The sequence below is a fragment of the Labrus mixtus genome, chromosome 7, assembly GCF_963584025.1.
Source record: "Labrus mixtus chromosome 7, fLabMix1.1, whole genome shotgun sequence".
NCBI classification, from domain to species: domain Eukaryota; kingdom Metazoa; phylum Chordata; class Actinopteri; order Labriformes; family Labridae; genus Labrus; species Labrus mixtus.
In genome coordinates, this window is record NC_083618.1 from 10,875,644 (window position 1) to 10,897,570 (window position 21,927).

Here is a 21,927-nt window from a genome sequence, read left to right on the forward strand (position 1 = left end):
TTTAGTATATATATTTCTTAACAATCCTACTTTTTTTATTGGGATGATTTTATGATATGCTTGCTCATCAAAAAAAATGATATGTTGTAAATAAACTCGATATTTGTTATTTTAAATCAAAATTTCCTTTAGGAAACATGTCCTAAAGTGGGACAATATGATTTGCCTAATGTGGGACAGTTGTATGCATTCAAATATGCCTGTTATGATTGTATGCGTTTCCTGTTAAGTGGAGCTACCCCCCATTTGTTGACTAATCGGTAGTTTTGTTTTTTTTCCCATGATGAATGACATATTTTTAAGAAAACCTGTGAGCACATCTCTGGTAAAGATACAATGAAATAGGTTATGTTGAATATTTCTGTGTCCTATGTTTTACTAGAACATTGATGCCAATAACTTGACAAAGTACAAAAACTAGTAAAAAAAAAAAAAAACTAGATGAAGGTTAATTTTTACAATTGTTTAAAGGTTTTGGATGACATTGTCCAACTATAAGAATTTTAAATCCTAATTTTTCTACCAAAAATATTATAAAATAAAAATATTATAATATTAAAAACACACAAAGCAATAAAGGGTTTTGTCGACAGATGTGTTTTCACAGGAAGTAGAATGAACACAGACCAGGCTATATATATCAAATATCAAAATACTAAGTATTTGCTGATATTCTCTGTTGTCTATGTAGACATTGCAGTCATTTACAAACCAAATATTAAATAAAATATCTTCCCAATTTTTACAGCTATTTTAAGCTTCAGTCCACATTTGTTTTTGAAATATATTTCATATGAAAAAAAACTTTAATTATTCAACACCCAAAAGTTTTAGTTTTTTTAAATTTCAACATCTCTTTCCAAATTTATTACCAAATACAATGGAATTGAGTAGATCATTTGAGAATCTGTATGAGAGTTAACCAATTGACTTAAGGAAGAGTCTGAGAATTTTTTTTAGTACCACCCTAATGAGCCTAATTGATTTATGAATAAAAAAACGTAGATAACAGATTTTCAGGGCCTTGTATGAGGCCATAGATTCCAACTTGTTCAAACCTCAGTCTGTCAGACAAAGGATCATTAAGTCTGGCAGACTGCTAGACTCACATTCAACCTAAAAACCCCTCTAGCCATAAACTCTCTCGCTACTGGATGATGGAGAGGGGGATGGTGAGTTGACAAGGGGGATGCATTTAGGTCGTATTTCTGACAAGGGTGATAGCATACACCCTGAAATTTCTCACTGCAAGTTGCAGATCAGTGGGAGGCCATAAAGCTACACTACTGTCTGTTGTATCCCTAAAATATTGATGTATTATTCAGTAGTGTCTGTGCCACTGAAAAAGCAAACCCAGACCAAGCTACCTTTGCAACAAAATAGTGCAGGGAAAAAAATACCAACACATACAGCTTTATCTAAAGATGTGTGGGTTAGGGATTTGTGCTATCTCTTTGTTAAAAATCAAATAATGCCTGCAAACAGTCCCGTGTCCTAATGGTCCTAATCTACAGTCTATGGTCCTAATTTGGATTCCCATTGTCATCACTTTTTTTTTTTAATCATTATTCAATTTTCTTTAAAGATAATTATTAAGAGGAATCTGGATGATGGAAAGTGTATAATACCTTTTTGTATTTGGCTCATTATGGCAAACAAATGCATTCTTTTGACTAGGCTTCATGTAGATGAACACAGGTGTCACTTCCGGTTTCAAAGGTGATGTCATAAACGTCACCGGGCTGAATATTTCTTTTAACTGATAAACAAAAGAGTTTTCGGACTTTCCCGTCGGAGTGTCTCTAAAAATGTAAGTCTTAACATGCAGTGTTAAAGTAGTCTTGTGTCCAATCTTTAGAAAACACGTAACGATCTTATTTTCTTCACATTTATTTATATTAATACACCGTGTCGGGAACTCAACACCAGCTAGGCTTGGAGCTTATATTTTACATAAAGGCTAACTTTTTTAATTTCGGGTTCAGTTCTCTATACTGGTTTTCAGTGATGTTATACTGCCACCTACTGTGCACTTATTTAGTCAACACATTATGTACACTTATCATACTTTCCAAACTGCTTGGTAAAACATGTTTCATAAACATACATGGTTAGTATGCTTCTATATGTTTGCACTTAAAGAATTAAAGTGAAAACATTTTAAGCATGAGCTTGCAGCTTTTCCAAATGTTTGGGAACTTTTTCAGAAGTAAAAACTTTTTATCCTCCACACTCTCACCTGAGAGACAAATGGAAGTGAATCAAGTCAATCCCCTACAGTTAAAAGAAGATTTTCACTATTTTTTAAAAAAGTTTTCAAAATGAATGATTTTTGTAAAAAAGTTCTAAAATCACTCAATTGTATAGGATTATTTTTCTTTTGGATAGGTACAACAGTGGAAGACTTCCAGGAAGGCTCAGGTTACAGCCCAGTGACATTTAAATAAGGTGGAGAGCACTTCTAAGCTGGTCAGCACAGTAGAGTGTGCGTCCACACATTTGATCTGGACCAGGAGCTTTTCTAATGTTTAATGTGTTGATGATCTTAAACCCTCTTCAGTCATGACAATATTGCATTCAAAAGAGAGAGCTTTTTAAGTAGGGACATAGATACCAACAGTACATACTGCAGGTCAGTACTACCGGTATAATGGTTTATCTTTTGTATTTTTGTCTAACACTTTTCCATGCATTACTATAGTTATTTATTATATTTTATTTAAACCTTAGTCGCTCATCTAATCTTTATAATTTAAATTACCACATTTTTAGCACCTGTTACTTCTTATTCATGATGTTAGTAAGCATTTTGTTAAAAAAAAAATAAAGTGACAGACACAGTAAAGATGCAGCAGACTATCTACTTTTATTGAACAGCATGCTTAACATGCTTGAGTGAACAAGTAACGAGATGCTCATATTGTATGACGTCTTGTTACTGCTCATCTTGGATTTCTTCCTCACTCCTCTGCTTCCTTAGTCTGAAAAAAAGGAACAACGGCATGTAAAAAAAGATGAATCCTTATACGTTATATTAACTTTTTTTTTTTTACAAACTACAGGTATTGTTTTACCTTTATAGTAACAATTTCCCGACTCTTTGCCCTCAGTTTGTTGACTTGGGACTCTGCGATGTCAGCACGCTCCTGAGCCTCCTCCATCTCATGCTGTACCTTCCTGTACCTAGACAGGTGAGTGTTGGCCTGCTCCTCCTGTAAGGTAAGACTCAGTGAAGTCAAAACCTGAAGACTACTTTTCAGAATGTGTGTGGTTCATGAGAAGTACTGTATTTGTACTCACAGCTTCCTCAGACTGCCGCTTGTAGGATTTCACTTTGAGCTGCAGCTTGTCCACCAGATCCTGAAGTCGGACAACGTTCTTCTTGTCCTCCTCAGTCTGTTATAGATCAGTAATGATAGAAGGTTGAAACAGAAACATACGAGCTCCAACCGACTGTTTTTAACACGAACACTTACTGAAGTAAGGTTGTGAGTGACACATAGGTTGTTTAAAATATAATAGGTAGCAGTTCAAGTTTAAGTAGCATAAATAGCAGATTACCTGATAGGTGAGCTCCTTCACTCTTCTCTCATATTTACGCACTCCTTTGATGGCTTCGGCCGCACGCCTCTGTTCACCATCAACTTCAGCCTCCAACTCTCGAACCTTGAACGATGAAGAGGCTTTCAGTGAGTTTTAAAACGAAGAGACAATTTAATTTCTTGTAGTGGATAAAAAGAGGTTCAAAACAACATTTACCCTAGCCTCCAGTTTCTGGAGCTGCTTCTTTCCTCCCTTCATGGCCAGATTCTCCGCTTCATCAAGGCGATGCTGCAGGTCCTTCACTGTCACCTCCATGTTCTTCTTCATCCTCTCCAAATGAGAGCTGGTGTCCTGCTCCTTCTTCAGCTCCTCTGCCATCATGGCAGCCTGAAATGTTGAATTGTGTATTACAAGGTAAAGCCTATGGTTGTCTCTATTATACCAGATACATATAATGGAATGACATGTAGTACACTGTGTATTATGTATGATTAAATGGTGCAGTGTGAGAATCACTCACATCAGTGATCGCCTTCTTGGCCTTTTCTTCAGCATTTCTAGCCTCCGAGACTGAATCCTCCACTTCACCCTGGATCTGAATGAGGTCAGTTTCCAACTTCTTCTTGGTGTTTATAAGGCTGGTATTCTTTAAAAATAAAACTCAGGATTACATACTGTCATTTTCAGATGTCAGGTATTTGTCATATTACTTGAATCTTACTTACCTGAGAGTGCAGCAGCCCCACACGCTCGCTGGCATCCACCAGCTCCTGTTCAGCTATTTTGCGGCTTCTCTCAGTCTGCTCCAGAGCAACTCTCAGCTCCTCGATCTCAGCCAGCATCAGGTTGTTCCTACGCTCCACCATGGCAACCTGCTCCTTCATGTCTGCCTGGCCTCTGATAGCATCATCAAGGTGAAGCTGGGCATCCTGAAATGCAAAACATTGATAGATGTATCAGCTAACACGCAAAGCTACTTTATGAACCAAGACACTTCTCCACTAATCCTTCACTGGATGTACCTTCAGCTGTGCCTGCACGTTCCTCAGCTGTTTCTGGGATTCAGCTGCCTGCCGGTTGGCATGGCTCAGCTGAATCTCCATCTCATTGAGGTCTCCCTCCATCTTCTTCTTGATTCTCAGGGCATCATTTCTGCTCCTGATCTCAGCATCCAAATTACTCTGCATTGAATCAATCACTCTTTGGCTGTTCCTCTTGATTTGGTCAATCTCCTCGTCCTTCTCAGCAATTTTTCTGTCAACTTCACTCTTGACCTGGGTGAGTTCAAGCTGAATGCGGAGAATCTTGGATTCCTCATGCTCCAGGGTAGCCTTGACAAAAAAAAAAAAAAAGAATAATTTATATTATAAGAAGCACCAGCATCATTTAAACATTTTTAAATAACAGATAATTTGTCAAACAGTACCTCAGCCTCTTCAAGTGAAGTCTGGAGTTCAGACTTCTCTATCTCTACAGTCTTCTTGGACTTCTCCAGCTCATGAATGGTTTTTCCAGACTCTCCAACTTGTTCGGTTAGATCAGAGATCTCCTCTGTAAGGAATGGTTAGTGAAGAAGTTGTGAGCTTTCTAAATGGTGGACATTTTAAATGTAGTATACGTTACATAAAAATATCATATGCTGTCTTTCTTTTGACTCTAGTTGGAAATTAAAAACCAAGGGTAGTAAAACTGTTGGCATACTGAGGGGCATAACCTCGTTATCTTCCACCTGTCCTTTTCTACAAAATGAAACAACTGTTTTCTAAAAGAGTGATGTCCTGAGCATACAAAAACAAAACCTGCAATAAACTCTGTAAAATATTGGGGTCACAATTAGACTATCCATCTGTTTCATTAGTCATTTTAGCTGGAGGTCTGCAGTTTTAAAACTCAACATACGTTGCAGATTTTTGTTCTCCCTCTTCAGGGTCTCCAGGTGGTCCAAAGCTTCTTCATATGAATTTTTCATCTTAAACATCTCGGTGCTGAGAGAACGAGTTTCTTTTAGGGATCCTTCAAGCTCTGCCTGGCATTCCTCATACTTCTGCTTCCACTCTGCAAGTACCTAAAAATATAAAAGACACCACTGTAACTTACTCACAGTTGTTGCTCCACGTGTTAGCACTGGCATTGATAAAAATCAAACCTTGTCAAAGTTCCTTTGCTTCTTGTCCAGGCTAGCAGCTAGAGCATTAGCTCTCTCCACATCAATCATCATATCCTCCACTTCACCCTGCAGTCTCTGTTTAGTCTTTTCCAGAGAGGCACATTTTGCATTCACAGCCTCGATGGACTCCTCTGCATCCTGAAGACGCTGGGCGAGCTTTTTCCTGTTAATAACATTTCACATACTTTCAATACATTATTACTTATACTTAATGGATGTGATAGACATAGTTAAGATAGTAATGACTTACTTTGCCTCCTCCAGCTCCTCAGTGCGCTGAATGGCATCAGTCTCATATTTGGATCTCCACTGAGCCACCTCGCTGTTAGCCTTGGACATTGAACGCTGCAGCTCACACTTGGCCTCCTGCTCCTCCTCATACTGCTCTCTGAGCAGATCACAGTCATGACGGGATGACTGGACAGCATGAGCCAGGGCATTCTTGGCCTTAAAAAGTAATATAGACATTTTTTATTACCTTAGTATTTCTGATCTTAATCTTTAAACTCAGAAGTCCGAATACAGCCTACAAATCTATGATAGTGTCTTTAATGAGCACGCACTTTAACTTCCTCTTCAACGTGCCTCTTGAGCTCCTCAATCTGCTGAGTGTAAGCCTGCTTGCTCCTTGTTAGCTGAGAGACAAGTGCTTCTTTCTCCTCCAGCTGGCGACTGAATTCACCTGAGAACATAAAGTTAGAGTTGCTTTAATTCAACATGGGCTCTGTATTTGAGGGCCAAGATGAGAATGTTGTGGTAAATAAAACAAAAATCACATATATTTTCATTACCATTCTCCGTCTGCAATCTTGCCCTTTGAACCCCAATGTCATTCAGTTGTCGAACATGTTCGTCATTTTTTGACTTGATCTCACTCAGTTGATCCTCAAGTGTTCTACATATTTTTTCCAGATTGGTCTGAAATGAAAAGTGTCTGAAAGTTATTTTGATCCAAAGTAATGCCATATTGTCTCATTTAATGAGAGAGCTTCATAAAAGCAGGAGTTCAGCAAACGTGATCATTTTTGTTGACTCTTTTGGAAGTGAAAAGCCATTTACTTAGTTCATCTTGTGAAGAGGTTGCAGGAGTAAAAAATGATTTCAATTAAGAACAAAATACAAACATGAAAAATAAAAAGGACGGTGATGGGATTTTTTCTGTAACGTGCTGATCTGGAGGTAATGACAAATGTATCAGGTGTGGCCCCCTGTTGTGGTATGTGCAATGCCTATTGCCCTTTTGTCTATTTTATTTTCCCTCCTTCCCTTTGTTGTATAGTTTATATTTTGGGTTGGTTCCTTATGAAATGGACTTTTTCTCTCTTCTCATCCACCTTTTCTTTACTTCTCTCTCCCCTTCTATTACTGAAGCATCACTTCCTTGTTTTGACACAACCGGCTTGCAAATTCAAAGTTGACCCTCCCCTTGAACTAATTAGTGTAACTTTGCTAAGTGCTGAGACTGGCCCTGATGAAGACCTGCGTTGGTCACAATGTACTTGTGGTTTTTAAACACATTTTTCCATGTGAGATAAAGGCATTTTAATTCCATACAAATTCTACAGTATGCCTTTGATCATTTTTTGAAAGACAGTTTTTGTTTGTTTTATTGAGATCTCTATCAAGATGAACTAAGCACAGCAAACCTGAAGTACCCAAAGAGCTCCTGTATGTGATTACCACAAAGAACCTGCAGCGCTTTCACTCCGTCTTGAAGAGTTTGTTACCTTTGATTTGGCAATGGACTCCATGTTGCTGCTGAGGTCATCAATCTCCATCTTGTATTCACTCTTCTCTTTCTCCAGCTTCTGTTTGACTCTCTGGAGGTTATCGATCTGTTCCCCCAGCTCCGCCACGCTGTCAGCCTGCTTCTTGCGGAGGGCTGCAGAAGTGGCTTCGTGCTGCAGGGTGGACTCTTCCAGGTCACGCCGCAGCTTCTGAAACTCTGCCTCACGTTTTTTGTTCATCTCGATCTGAACAGATGTTGCTCCACCGGCTTCTTCAAGCCTCTCGCTGATCTCTTCAAGTTCCCTGGAGAGATCAGACCTCTGCTTCTCCACCTTGGCCCGAGCAGCACGCTCAGCCTCGATCTCCTCCTCTAGCTCCTCGATACGAGCCTGATATTAACATGTTGAAATAGAAAACAATTATTTTTTCGAAAAATATCTGTCAACAAATGTGGCTGTTCGAGTTAGTGGAGTGTGGTCTCTGTTAGATACTTTTCACATGCTGTACCTACCTGAAGTTCTTTGATCTTTTTCTGAAGCTGAACAGAGAGTAGTTGCTCATCCTCAATCTTGCTAAGAAGCTGGCTCGTTTCAAAGTCCTTCCTGTGTAGGGACAGAAAATAACAAAGAATAACTGTGACTTTTCAAAAATAATTTTGAGCACCAGAATCCATTCATTGATTTTAACAGTGAATTTGTAAACCTACATCTTTGCTAAACAGCATTTAAACAGGAATGCCAGTTTTGCTCTATAATAAACAATGTTTTACATTTGTGAGTTTATTTACACTTACTTCTTAAGTTTCTCATCAGACTGCTGCTTGTCGTTCTCCAGATCCATGATGGTTTCTTGGGCGAGTTTAAGATCTCCTTCAAGCTTTCTTTTAGCTCGTTCAAGGTCCATACGGAGCTTCTTTTCTTGCTCCAGCGAACCTTCAAGCTGTTAAAGCGACATGAGGTATTATATTTTGGTTTTCATTTTCAAGTGGACTGAAAAAAGGTTTGTTTTTATTACTCACATCATCCACTTGTTGCTCCAACTTGACTTTAGCCTTCGTCAGAGTGTTGACTTTGTCTTCCTCTGCCTGCAGATCATCAAGGGTCTGCTGATGTGCCTCTTGGAGGGCTTTTTTCTCTTTTGTCAACTTGACGATAGTCTCATCTTGAGATGTCATTTCTTCCACAAGGTTTTTAACCTGTATACGCATTATGCAATATTGGAAGAATCATGTAAAAATGATTTTAGTCAGGAAAAGAGCAGATTTTAAGGCCTTAAGTAAGATATACCAACCTTGTTCTCAGTGGCATGTTTCTCCTTTTCCACTTTTGCCAGTGTGAGCTCCAAGTCATCAATGTCCTTCTTCAACTCAGAGCACTCGTCCTCCAGCTTCCTCTTCTTTGCTGTGAGCTCAGCATTAATTTCCTCCTCATCCTCCAGTCTCTCAGCCGTCTCTTTGACTTTGGCCTCAAGCTGGATTTTTGCTTTAATGAGCCCCTCACACCTTTCCTCTGTATCACTGAGGGTTTCACTTTCCTAAATTTGTTTAGAAAATAACATTTATATCTTCTGAACCGAAAAATACTGTATCTCAGTGAAAGCAATTCTCTTTAAATGATTTACATACAGACTGAATTTGTAGCTGCAAGTCATTCTTCTCTTGAATAAGAGAAACCATCTTCTCCTCCAGTTCTTTCTTCTTAGCCAGAGCCTTTGTCAGGTCCTCTTTGGTTTTTAAAAAGTCCTCTTTCATCTGTGCCATTTCTTTTTCAGTCTCTGCACTCTTCAGCAGAGGCTTAATCTTGAAGTAGACCTTCATCCATGGCCATGTTTTGACGTTCATGAATGAACGGATGTTGTACTGGATGGAGTAAATGGCCTCCCTTGGATAAACACATATTAAAGTAAGCCAGATTAATTTAAGTTACATTATAAATGTTTATTTTTTCATATTGAGGATAAGAGGATAAGAGGAATGGATTCTCAAAGGTTCTCTAAGTAAACACTTGCTTTAAATATAACAATCTAGGGCTGTCAAAAGATTCAAATTGTTATGCTTTTATTTTGTTTTTTGTACTGTCTTAAGCAAGGTTGTCAGCATGAGCTAGTTATTCTCCAAAAAATCACGATTACAGTAATTGTATGCTATAATGTCCATTTAGGCGCACAGTGGATATGCCTTAGCAGTGTCTCCCTGTAGTCACAGTGATGGAAAAGAATTACACTGCTGCATCTTTGAATGTCTCATTTGTCATTTCACTTTAAAAAACTCACTGACAGCTCAGTTAATGAGTCAAAAGTAATATCCACCTTATGACCTGAAACATTTCACTTTTTTACCGTTCCTTTAGCTATTTTCAGATCAGAAATTTTTGATCTGGAGCGAGTACCTTTCTCTGTGCTTAAGTTAATGTTGTAACCTTCAATCTCTCAGAAGGTGCTTATTTTATTTCAAAATAAAAGCAGGGTTGAATTCAAACAGCAAGTAAAGTATACAAAATAAATGCATTGTTTCGATTGATGATGATTGTTTGTGTTTCTTTCTCATGTGTACAAGCTGCTCCACACCAATTGCCCCAAGAGGGATTAATAAGGTTGTTTGAATTTCAGACCTTAATTAATCGTGATTAACTCAATCATGCTGACAGCCCTATAACAATCATTAGCAAGTTTCCCTCTTCATTCTGTACTTTTGATGTGGGATATTCCATGTCTGTATTACCTTCTCTCCATCATCTTTGCAAACTCTCTCCTCATGAGGAAACCTCTGCAGAGAGCCTGAGTCATTGTGACCAGCTCAGCCAGCTTCTCATCTCTCATCTCCTCCAGAGTTCCCAGTAGACCAGCTTTAAAGAACACCTGAAACAAAGTGTTACTTAACATGACTTGTCACACACACCTGCAGGTTCAGGTAGCAGAAAAGAACAAAAGAGCGTCCTGATAGATAGATTACCTTTGTGTGTCCGAATTTATACTGACTCTGGTCCACATCAATAGAGCCCAGGAGTTTCTCTGAGGCCTTTTTGTTATCAATGAACTGTCCCTCAGGAATGACACTAGCATTCAATACTTTGTATCTGATTGGAGGGAAATCGATTTACATTCAGATAATTGATCACAACATTGTCATACATTTAAGTAAATATTAGAAAATACCTCTGCTTGAAGTCACCGTAGAGGATTCTGCTTGGGAAACCTTTCCTGCAGATCCTGATTCCTTCCAGCACACCGTTACACCTCAGCTGATGGATGACCAGGAAGTTCTCCATGAGGCCTTAAAGGACATGTGAAATTATTAAGTATTTTGGAGCAAAGTAAGAGTAGTATTTAAATTAATAAATTATTCCTGATATCTGACATACCAGGTGTCTTTGATTCATTTGGAATCAGACAGCGTACAAAATGAGGATGGGTAGACCTTAAGTTGGTCATCAACTTGCCTAAATTCTCCTAAAAATGAGATCAAATTGAAAACAATGGTTGAAAATCTAAAAAGCCTATTTCGGCAGTTGTTAAATTTAGCATAAATTGGAAATCTGTTGTAGTTAACAGCTAGGAAGTTATTGTGATGCTTACCCTGAACAGAGCAGATACAGTCTGGAAAGACCCACCCTTCTTCTTGCCAGCTTTTTTGCCACTACCCTCAGCTGTAGCACAAAAATACATAATGGAAAAAAAATGAAGATATTGCATGCATAATTTAAACCATATTTTACAAAACAGCTACAAATAAAGCAGAACATTCAACCAAAAGTTATAGAACATTATCCCTACCTTCTCCTGAGGCATGAGATACGTAAAGTAAAGCCAAAAGTTTGGCTGAAGATTTCTGGTAGAGCTGAACCACTGAGTCGTTCAGAGGGTCTTTGTTCTTATCAAGCCAGCCAGTGACATTGTAATCAACAGTGCCAGCGTAGTGCATCAGGGAGAAATGAGCCTCAGCCTTGCCTTTGACAGGTTTTGGTTTCTGGAAGGGGGCACTTTTACCAAGATGCTGGTCGTACAGTTTGTTCTTGAAGGTGATATCTGTTGCCTTGGGGAACATGCACTCCTCTTCAAGGATGGAGAAGATGCCCATTGGCTGACAGGATTAAATGATTATTTAACACAAAAAATCTGAAGTCATCAAATCAGATAGTTTTATTGGTAAGTGAAAAATAGCATGTTGCTCAATGCTCACCTTCTCAATCAGCTCAATGCATGCAGCCAGATCCATACCAAAGTCAATGAACTCCCATTCAATTCCTTCTTTCTTGTACTCCTCTTGCTCCAGCACAAACATGTGGTGGTTGAAAAACTGTTGCAGTTTCTCATTGGTGAAGTTGATGCACAGCTGCTCCAAGCTGTTGTACTAAGAAGATTAAGAAAGCAAAGGTCAGTGAAGGCTATATGAAGCAAATGCTAAAATTGCTATTATTTGTACTCTTTAAAACAGGCTACAGAAGATCATGCATTATCAGTTAAGCACACTCACGTCAAAGATTTCAAACCCAGCAATATCCAGGACACCGATGAAATAGCTTCTGGGCTGCCTGGTATCCAACATCTCATTAATTCTGACCACCATCCACAAGAACATTTTCTCATAAACAGACTTGCAGAGAGCACTGACAGAATTGTTGACCTGTACAAACCAATAGTAGAGTATCATCAGGTATGTTGTTAAGACTAACAAAACGATCTAAGCATTTAACGCTTCCATGCATAACATAAATGTCTTTAAATGTGAAATGTCCGTCTTTTATATATAATAATTTTATATTTTTGTATGTCATCGTAGTAATCCCATACCTGAGGGACAGTTTGACCTTTAGTCACAAACTCATTCCCAACCTTCACTCTGGGGTAGCAGAGGGCTTTTAGCAAATCAGCGGAGTTCAGGCCCATCAGGTAGGCGATTTTATCAGCCACTTAAAGAAGGAAAAAAATCTGTTAAAACCCATCCAAGGATCACTTAATTTATGTTCTTGTAAAACAACAGGACTCTTTCAGGTCTTAACTCTAAAGTTAAGCTCATAGTGGTGTAATACCCTCAGTGCCATCAGGCTCAGCCTGCTCTTCACGCTGCTTTTGCTTAAACTTCATGTTTCCATGATGCATCACAGCTCCAGTCAGCTTGTACATGCTAGCCTTCTCGTCTAAAGTGAAGCCCAGAATGTCGATAGCAGTCTGTGGAATAAAGAGCCAGATTAAAACACCAAAATGGGTTTAACATCTATCGCACAACTGTAACTCAACATACTTTGCATTAAAGAAAAAACAAAAGTATTCAAAGGTATTATTATTAGTTCTGTAGTATAAAACAGCATAAATAAGGCCCCCCAGAGATAAACCCCTCATTTAATAAGATATAAAGAAAAAATGTTAAGACTTATAAATAGATTTCAGAGATATCTACGATAAGTTTCTAACTCAGTGTTCATTCTAAAATAATAAAAGTGACCAGTGATATGTAAAATCTAAAAAAAGGAAATCATCAAAGGAAGTTAAGTGTTCATTACATCGGTTGCAATGAATTCTTCAATGTCATCGATACTCTTGACAGTGATTTCACCCTGGCTGATCATGTGGTAGTCATATGGATTTTTGGTGATCAGAAGAGCCTCTGGGGGAAAAGGAACACAGAAGCAAAAATAACAGAATCATTTTATCTTTGATCCACCATTGTTCAGTATGATTCTCTAGTCAGTATTAGTCTCTAGTCTCATACCTATCAGCTCTGGTTTGTGACCTGTCATGAGCTGGTAGAAGATGTGGTAGCTCCTCTCTGCAGACAGCTGGAATGTCACTCGAGATTTCTCCAGCAGATCTGTATGTGACAAAATAAGGGAAAAAGCTCTTTTGAGAAAAAAGTAATGCCAAAAATAATTACAACTCACTCTTAACACACAGTACAAACTATATACTGTCTGTATGCAAGCTATGTAACATTACCTGTATATGTTTGACTTTTTGCATAGAAACATAGGACATTGGACATCATGCACTTCGGCCTCTTGTTTCAAGAACAAGAATTTAAAAAACAAAAATGTATTTCTACACCACAAACTCTCCTGGCAAAACTTTTATTAAAACTTTCTTTGAGCCTGATTTCATTTACAGTTAATCAAACTCTTAGAAAGATAACCCTGGAAAAAGAATGTGACCTGCCATTAGATCCTATACACAGGAAAGAAAACTATTTAAATCACACCTAAAAAATGGATCGTAGGGAATTCTCTTCATTCTTGCCTTTCAGGTCTTCTGTATTAAGTCTTTTTAAGTGCAATAAAAATGATCATGTGTGATGAGTTTCAAGTCTTACATGTTTCGATATCGGCTGAAGCCAGCTTTCCAGTTGTCCCAAAGTGGATTCTGATAAATTTTCCCTGTATGAATATAGATTTACATTCAGAATTGTGTTCCAGTGATAGATGTGTTGATTGTCAAAAACAGCAAACATTTTACAGTTGAAGAGAATTAAAAAAAAACAACTTACAAAACGGGAAGAATTGTCATTCCTCACTGTCTTGGCATTACCATAAGCTTCCAGCAGGGGATTTGCTGCAATGATTTGATCTTCAAGTGACCCCTAGAAATATGATTGAATACATTGATGATGCAGAACCCAGTTTCTTTTTATGTTGGTTAAATATTAGAATCCTGCAACTCCTCTTACAGTACCTGCATTTTTCCAGTCTGCTCCACTTTCTTTCCTCCAGCCACTGCGATTGTCGCAAAGTACTGGATGACACGTTTGGTGTTGACAGTCTTCCCTGCACCAGATTCTCCGCTAATTTGAAGAGGGTGTTTATAGATATTATTCAAAATCACTTAATAAGCACTTTTGCCAATACCAATTCTGAAGATAATGATATAAAAAAAAAACCACTTACGTGATCAAGATGGACTGGTTTTCTCTATCTGCAATGCATCAAAATGATGTACATCAGTTAGAAGATAACTATATTTTTTTTGTTTCTAGACAAACACTGTAGCTTAATAAGTAAGTAAGGGATACCTTGGAGCATGAACTGATAGGCATTGTCAGAGATGGAGAAGATGTGGGGTGGAGCCTCAATCCTCTTTTTGCCTCTGTATGCTGCGACAACCCCTGAGTCGTACACTGGGAGCCACTTGTAGGGGTTCACAGTCACGCAGAACAGCCCTGAGTAGGTCTATAGTTGTGTGAAATATGAAAGATTATCGTTTTTCTACAAGTAAATGTAATTACGATGTAAGTTCTCTCTCTCCTCTGCAAAACTCACGTAGATCATCCATGCTGCATAGCGCTCTTTGAGGTTATACAGCACAGAGGGTTCACTGAGGTGGGTCATCATGGCCATGTCCTCAATCTTATCGTACTTTGGAGGGTTCATGGGGAAGATTTCATCCTCCTTTACAGTTAAAGACTGTTCAAAGATAAGAAAAGGCACAAAATTAATATTTTTATCGTCCACTAGCAGTCATGGGTTGTCTAAAGCAGTGATTCCAAGAGTGTAGGCTGAGGCCAGCCTTCAAGGTTTTACAGGTCAGCAGTGAGAGATCCACTGTGATTAATAAACTTATTTCTGCAAATTAGACTATTTGCACTTAATTCGTTGCTTAACAAATGGATGGGTTACTGTTTAACTGCATTGGTTGCTGTAGACCCATTTGCACTTACATGTATTTCTGTTAGTTCTGTTAATTTTTTCACATTCTTTTTGGGATTTTGAATTACACTTTCTATTAAACCATGATGCCAAAGAGTTTAAACGCAAGCACAGCAATTTAAATTGCAATCAAAAATGTCAAGTGCTAAGCCAATTAATTAAACTTTGAATCCTAATGCCTCAGTTCTCACCTTTCCGCCGAGAGTCTCCACAGTGGCTTTTCCACCCTCCTTCTTTATAAGTTTACCCTTGAGGTACATCTCTGCAGGCTCTGTCACAAAGTATGCTGTTTTTGCATCAAAGGGGGTGTTTTGTGCTTCGATTCTCTCTCTTTCTGGCTTCCGGAGGAAACTGGCCGCCGGGCCAAAACACTCCATTTCAGCGTCAGGCATGATGGACCTTTACTGCAAGAGAAGAAACAAGACAATAGTGATGACTTTGACAATGTCTGTTATTTATGCAGTTATATGAATGCTCTATTATGATTTGTTAAATATAGGTACTGGCCTATTGTTAGTTAAGCATGTTTTACCTCGGTTGACACCAGGTGAGCAGGTTTTTTTTTCTGCAGACTTCTGAAGAAACACATAAAGATGGGAAGTTGCCAATATGAGGTAAATTATATTGATAAGTTCTTAGTTCTCAATATGGACTTGATACAAATGGCACATGGTACTGGGTTAAGTGTAATACATTGTATTGGAGTAGAACAAACGTACCTTTGCTGGGTGTCTTGTCTTGCTCGAGGTTCCCTGTGCGTGCCCTTTATATATATACAGAGTGATGGGAGCCTATCACAAGTGTTTTCTGTATTTGGTCATCTGGCATGTTGCTTGAGCGATAGTTATTTCCTCTGGCTTTCACGTCACACAGATTGGGATGTGCATGCCAGATAATTGACAGACTCAGAATTTGTTTGGAATTTAGACTTCTGTGTCTAGAAATGTGTGTGTCCTATTTCCTATTTCTGTGATAATTAGCAAACAATAGGCTGTTGTGTTGCCTTTAGCATTTGTTTTGGTCATACATTTTGAAGATGAGGGCAACATTTTGAAATATAACTAAACATTTAGCAATTCTATATTCTTTTTTATTTTACAAGCTTATATAGCGTACAGGTGTGTAGTTGTATTTACTTGTGTTGTGGACATTAGTGCACAAGAACATAAAAAACAGATGTCAGGTTGCTTCAGTTTATGGACATATAAGAGTTAGTAGTTACAGACAGTCCAAAGGAGTGACTAATGCTGCTTTTAAAATGCTCCCTGGCACAATAGGAGCCCCTTGCCATGCTTTGGAGGATATTTAAAAAGTCACTGATATATTGTTTCAAAGTCCTTTCAAGTCAGACATCATTAAAAAAAACAGAAAGGAGTTCCAATGAGCTTTAAAGAAAAGGAAGGATTGCCAAGGGATTATTTCTCACAACAGTGCCAACAGCTGTCCTTGTTCTTTCTCTTGAGGGAACCACGAGGCAGACTGAGAAAATACCTAAATGTGGAGCTTACTGAGTGATGGATTCCAACCCTATATCCACTCGTGTTGTACAAACCACCCACAATCGGTTTAGTTCACTGTTAAATTTCGTCGGTTTTGTGTACCAAGGTCTTCAATGGGGAAGAAAGTTGTCCCAAAGATTCACAGTTGCACTTGTAGCCAAACATTTCTGCCAAGAACTAGAAGAGTGGATGGACAGCTATTATGTACTGTTTCCATCAGCCAGAGTGTCCTCTTACCACAGTGAATAGGAAGAAGAAATTCTAAAGTGGTCACCACCAAGATATAATCAGCCTCTGTCTTCAGTGTTACATGATATCTGCTGGTAATCTTCTTTCTTATTAGGACAAAACTCAAATATAGCATCAGGCTTATGGGGATACTCAGTCCAAATGCCAAATTCTCAAGTGGCTTATTGTATTTGTGTGGCCTTTGATCTCTGACTGACAGTTTCGTCATTTGTCAAGCAGAAACAACTGGAGTCTGGAAAACAAACCTCGCTGATTGTTGAGTAACATTCCACTTTACAGACTGGCCACAAGGAGAATGGAGATACATTTACTGTTCAGCATCCATTTTTAACATTGTAAGTATTTATATTTTTTTTATTTTTAGTACATTTAAATGAATTTGAGTATCATATAACATTTTTAATTTTGATTCTGTGTTGTTAATCTTGTTAAATATTCTACAGAACGGTTCAATGTTAAATAATCATCAATGCACTGACTTTTGATGTGTTTGAGATAAATGTAGTCGGGCAATTATTCAGAATATTTGGAATCATACTTAGGGTTGTTCTGGAGGGGTAAATCAAAGCATAGAAACACTTTCAGCACTGTCCTTTTTTTTAAAGGATGTTAAGCTCTTAAACTGTAGCTGTGTTTTCAGGGTTTTAAGGTCCAACAATCGCAAGGAGATATTTTTTTTAAACATTTCATAAGATGCCTCAGTAATCAATCTTTGTTACTTACATTAATCAATACTACCCTGCAGTCTCTCAAATCATGTTCCACTAAAGTTAAACTTAAAACCTCTCAAATGCTGTTAAATATTGTGTTTGTGACGTGGTTAATGATCTGTTGATTAAAATGAGGTCACAGAGCTGAATTCTAACTGCTGCTTCTTGTCCATCTTAGTAGATCTCCTGAGATTAGGGTGTGAAGAAGTGAGAAGTGTGTGTGGTATAGTGTGTGTGTGGGGAGGGCAAGGACCGCATGGGTTGCTGTCAGCTTCTTGTGGTGCTAATGACTGTCACAAGTCACAAGGATGTGTGTGTGTACTAATATTGGTCCAGGGGGTCACTGCCATCTTATAAACACCAAAGGGAGCCTCAAGTTGCAAAGGTGAAAACATGCTGCTTATGTTACCAGCTTCTCTATCATCGACACCTTCTGGTCTTTTAACAGCTACATCTCCAGCTCATTCTGAGTGAATGATTGAACAGTAAGTTGATTATTCTAAAATGATTTTTAGTGGAAACTGTAAAAATTTAATTTACAAATACAACCTCATGTATGTTTAGTGTTTACTTTGATCCTACAGGGTCACAAGGGGCGTGTTTGAATCTTTCCCACCACCCCTTGGGGAGATGACAGGGAAGCACCCAGGGGAGTCTCTCAGAGCCCATTTAAAATATGGTAAGACTCACGTACATATCTAGATTTCTGCATAGATGTTATGATTCATGATTTGAAGTTTAGGTACCAACATGTCAGCACTTCATTGAATATGAAAAATGTACCGGTATGTCTTGATGATTCATGATGTCTTTTCTAATTTAATGATTTTTCTTTATTGACTGTTGTATTTTATGACTCCCAATGGACTGAAATAATGCAGTTTACACCGAACTGAAATTTAAGCTTATCTGATTAAATATTTTGTAGCTCTTGTGTTGCATCTTTTCCAGAGTATAATTCGCTACATTCAACTAAAATGAAACCTGTATAGCCATTCACAGAGTCGTATTAAAAGACAGTTATGTGTCACCTACTATATGTAATATATATGTCATGCAATACATACAGTTTAGACACATGGAAAGTCATTAATGAATTCACCTAGGTATCAGTGGCCTGTCTGCAGGGGGCACTAGTGAGCTTAGTACAGTAGTCATGGGTTTGGTAAAGGACCCTGCCATTTAGCACTAAACCTTTTAGAGTTTTCAAACTCACAAGAGACAGATTAAAGAATGGTTTTCCTTTTGTCTTGATACAGTGCACACACAAATTGAAACATTTGCACAGAGCACTATTAATCTCTTTATTAGATTAAGAATCGCTATCGTATATGCTTTATATGATATATGGATTTGAAAAATACTGGATCTTTATGTTTTTTTTTTCTCTAAAATTCTAAACCAAAAGCCACAGAAGAAATATACTACTGTTCTCACAAGCTGTTTTATGTCATAAACAAACAAGTACAAGTAAATCGATTGTTTCCCTTTGAACCATTTCATAATGATGCAGAGAAAACTTATTTTAGTGTGCTAAATGTTGTTTACTTTTTTTTTAATCTCCAGTCAAGAAACAGATGCAGTAAAACAGGAAACAAACTCAACAAGAAACTGACGCTGTATCATTTCTTGTCTACAGCGCACAGGAAGTGGAAAAAGAAGAAGACAACAAAGAAGAAAAAAAGAGACCTGAGTGAGAGCAACCACAAAAACATGAAAATATAAATTCAATCAAGTTTGAAAGATTTGAGGAATTACACTGTCTGAAACTGTTTCATAATATTTTTCTCTCATTTATTTAAAGACTTTCAAATATTACACGACAAGTAAAAGCTCATCATGATTAATGGTACATACAATCAGTCTCAATGAATCATTCACCTGACCTTTATTTGCACTGGTTTAGTTAACTCACACGTGAACATGCTCTTTGGTTTCCTTTGTTTTGTTTTGAAGTTTGCAAAGTAGCATCATGATCCCAAAGTAGCATCTATTTATTTGTAAGGGACAGAAACAAAGAATGACATGTTGTCAATACAGAATACAGAATATATTTATGATTAAAGATCAGTTCAAAGAACTTCACTATTGTACAATTTGTTCAATTAAGTACAATTACAAACATCAAACTTAAACAATTGTATAATATTTAACTATGAATAGAGGCGATTAATTAAAGTGAGTTGATATACCATTAATTTTAAAGCCATGTGGAACTTTGAATTGGCCTCTGAATTACATGATACTTTCTTTAAAAACGTAATCTTTTATCTGGTAGCTGTTGGTCCCTTACAGACTGAAACAACTCAAAGACTATCAAAGACAGTTCTTTCAACCCCTCTGTAACTTGTTCAACCCCTCAATAAACTCCAACAGATCCAAATTATGCTTTATGCTGCTTCATCCAAGTCCTAGGTAAAGGCCAAGCCTTCTCATATTAATTTAAAACAAAATATATTATTAGTTTTGTCAAAATGCACCACTCGAGGGTTACTTTAACAGAGAGCTTACAAAAGGCAAACTTACCAAAAATCAATGAATGGTATTCCGCCGACTGTATCCAACACTCATGCTTCTGTTCAGGGAGATATACGATGAGATGGAAGGTGCTAGTGCTCCTGATTCTCACATTACAGTACCAAACTGAACAAACAAACCAAAATCTACAAAATGCAAATACAGACAGCGTACTTTTATTTCATGACCTTATGCATAAAATGAAATGTCGTGACATTAAGCATCGACCTTCATCTTATCTCACCACTTGTGTGAGAGTGCTCTCTCTAAGCACTCAGCATATGAGAAATTATCTTTCTCACCCTAACATGAGATGTTTGTTGTTCAAAAAATGTCATGGTTGTGATCAGGTATGTGCGTGATCAGTGGACTAAATTATTAAATGTCATCACCATAGAGCATATAAAACATGGACGTAGACTCAGTGATGTCACCCATTTGTTTTGAAATCATTAGAAGAGGACTTTTGAAGCCCATATATGTCGGTCATCATATTAGATATAATGGCTCAACCTTGTAACAGGCAAGGAGGGGAAGCTGAGGAGGGCCTTAAGCCTTCTGACAAACAGCTACAACGTGCCTGCCTATCAGGCAGATAAGCCACGCCCATAGTTATATAAATAACTCTTATCCTTTATTCAGTCAAGCTATTGCATCTCACAGCGAGAGACTATCCCTATTGGACGGGAGGCGGGGCCGGGGGTCTCCTGAGGCATGACGTTACGTAAAAAGAATGGTGAGATGTGGTGGACGATGCAACAGAGTCCGCTATACGAAGCTATCTTTACAAGATTTGCCTTTATATCAATGCTAAGTGTAATCTAACGGAACAACAATATCAACAAAAGTGTGAAAAAAACATATTGACGAACAGAAAACATTATGCAGCCGGTTAATTACAAGCACGGAGATCGTACCGATCACGTGCAGACAGTCTATGGTCGTGCACCGGTCACAGCAATGATGTACTTCTGAAGTAAACTGAACCTAAAGATAAAGTAGTTTTGCATTACAAGTCTGTCAATAAACACACCAACACATTTTGACCAGTCTATGTGGAGGGCTATAATATCTCAGCAAACAGTTTCTGAGGATATAATAGTTGATCTTACTATTAGGTGACATTCAGTTGTGGCTTGCAGCAAATTAAATAAATATGTAACAAAACAAATGGAAGAGGGAGTTGACGTTATTCTAACATTTCAGATGATGCTATATGGATTCATTTACAGGCCAGATCAATGTATACATGCACCAAATCATTGCTCGACACATAATAAGGAAATGCAAATATGTAGGGTACTTTTACAAAACATGTTATTACACATGAAATGGATATAAGGAAAATATCATACCAGCGTCACCCTGGCTGAGATGAGGCGCAGTCTGATTGCAGATTTGTCATGATTCTGGAAATCACACATAGTTCAGTGTAAACATTATATATCTGCATCATCCATCAAACGAAAACAAAAAACCAGGCAACTTGTAAGAGTTTTAGAGCTGACGGGTAACAACTGCAGTATTGTAAGTAATGCATATCTGAACTCAGATTGAGTCCTGATACTTGATAACTACATACAATTTGACAGGCATTAACAATTATTTATTGTATGTATTTAACTTACCTGCTTTCAGTCATAGAAATCATTTCAAAATGTTTTCACTAAAGTAAGGAAAGAAAACTGTCACTCCCAATCTCTCTTTACCTTGTTCGTCTCTGACTAACTATTACATGTGAATTTCTTACATGAGAGTCTATACAGTAATAACACACACACACACACACACACACACACACACACACACACAGAGTACACACAAACAAAATGTGCAATGTGCTGCGATATCCGATTCATTACACACAAGGGAATATTATAGCT

At 37.8% G+C, this 21,927-nt stretch overlaps 1 protein-coding gene and 2 long non-coding RNA genes across 3 annotated transcripts; 1 reads left to right on the forward strand and 2 right to left on the reverse strand.

Moving 5' to 3' along the window:
* Nucleotides 1-2,847: 2,847 nt before the first annotated feature.
* LOC132977932 (myosin heavy chain, fast skeletal muscle-like) lies at nucleotides 2,848-15,813 on the reverse strand. The gene is made up of 41 exons (XM_061042855.1): nucleotides 15,789-15,813; nucleotides 15,602-15,644; nucleotides 15,261-15,473; nucleotides 14,683-14,826; nucleotides 14,436-14,592; nucleotides 14,311-14,338; nucleotides 14,099-14,207; nucleotides 13,914-14,006; nucleotides 13,740-13,803; nucleotides 13,146-13,244; nucleotides 12,937-13,040; nucleotides 12,466-12,604; nucleotides 12,227-12,345; nucleotides 11,910-12,059; nucleotides 11,616-11,786; nucleotides 11,210-11,516; nucleotides 11,012-11,082; nucleotides 10,798-10,885; nucleotides 10,592-10,709; nucleotides 10,389-10,512; nucleotides 10,158-10,294; nucleotides 9,063-9,318; nucleotides 8,729-8,971; nucleotides 8,457-8,633; nucleotides 8,232-8,377; nucleotides 7,950-8,040; nucleotides 7,438-7,827; nucleotides 6,502-6,628; nucleotides 6,274-6,392; nucleotides 5,961-6,157; nucleotides 5,690-5,873; nucleotides 5,443-5,608; nucleotides 4,970-5,094; nucleotides 4,566-4,874; nucleotides 4,269-4,472; nucleotides 4,064-4,189; nucleotides 3,760-3,930; nucleotides 3,562-3,666; nucleotides 3,301-3,396; nucleotides 3,075-3,212; nucleotides 2,848-2,981 (listed from the first exon to the last, which is right to left on the reverse strand). Exons 3-41 carry the CDS (start codon nucleotides 15,459-15,461, stop codon nucleotides 2,961-2,963), a joined length of 5,814 nt encoding a protein of 1,937 aa, XP_060898838.1. The 5' UTR covers nucleotides 15,462-15,473; nucleotides 15,602-15,644; nucleotides 15,789-15,813; the 3' UTR covers nucleotides 2,848-2,960.
* Nucleotides 15,814-17,380: 1,567 nt separating this feature from the next.
* On the forward strand, nucleotides 17,381-19,518 carry LOC132977324 (uncharacterized). The gene is made up of 2 exons (XR_009673808.1): nucleotides 17,381-18,206; nucleotides 19,167-19,518. It is a non-coding gene; the product is annotated as an uncharacterized LOC132977324 (long non-coding RNA).
* Nucleotides 19,273-21,925, reverse strand: LOC132977323 (uncharacterized). The gene is made up of 4 exons (XR_009673807.1): nucleotides 21,673-21,925; nucleotides 21,400-21,453; nucleotides 20,054-20,190; nucleotides 19,273-19,517 (listed from the first exon to the last, which is right to left on the reverse strand). It is a non-coding gene; the product is annotated as an uncharacterized LOC132977323 (long non-coding RNA).
* Between the last annotated feature and the right edge of the window lie 2 nt (nucleotides 21,926-21,927).

What these genes read in the sequence shown, in the direction of transcription:
- LOC132977932 (XM_061042855.1), bottom strand. Translation starts at nt 15,461, where the DNA reads ATGCCTGACGCTGAAATGGAGTGTTTTGGCCCGGCGGCCAGTTTCCTC. An exon ending in AGCAGACTGGAAAAATGCAG is followed by an intron (nt 14,007 to 14,098) that starts GTACTGTAAGAG and finishes TCATATTTCTAG; the next exon opens with GGGTCACTTGAAGATCAAAT. An exon ending in AGTCCATTGCCAAATCAAAG is followed by an intron (nt 6,629 to 7,437) that starts GTAACAAACTCT and finishes TTTTCATTTCAG; the next exon opens with ACCAATCTGGAAAAAATATG.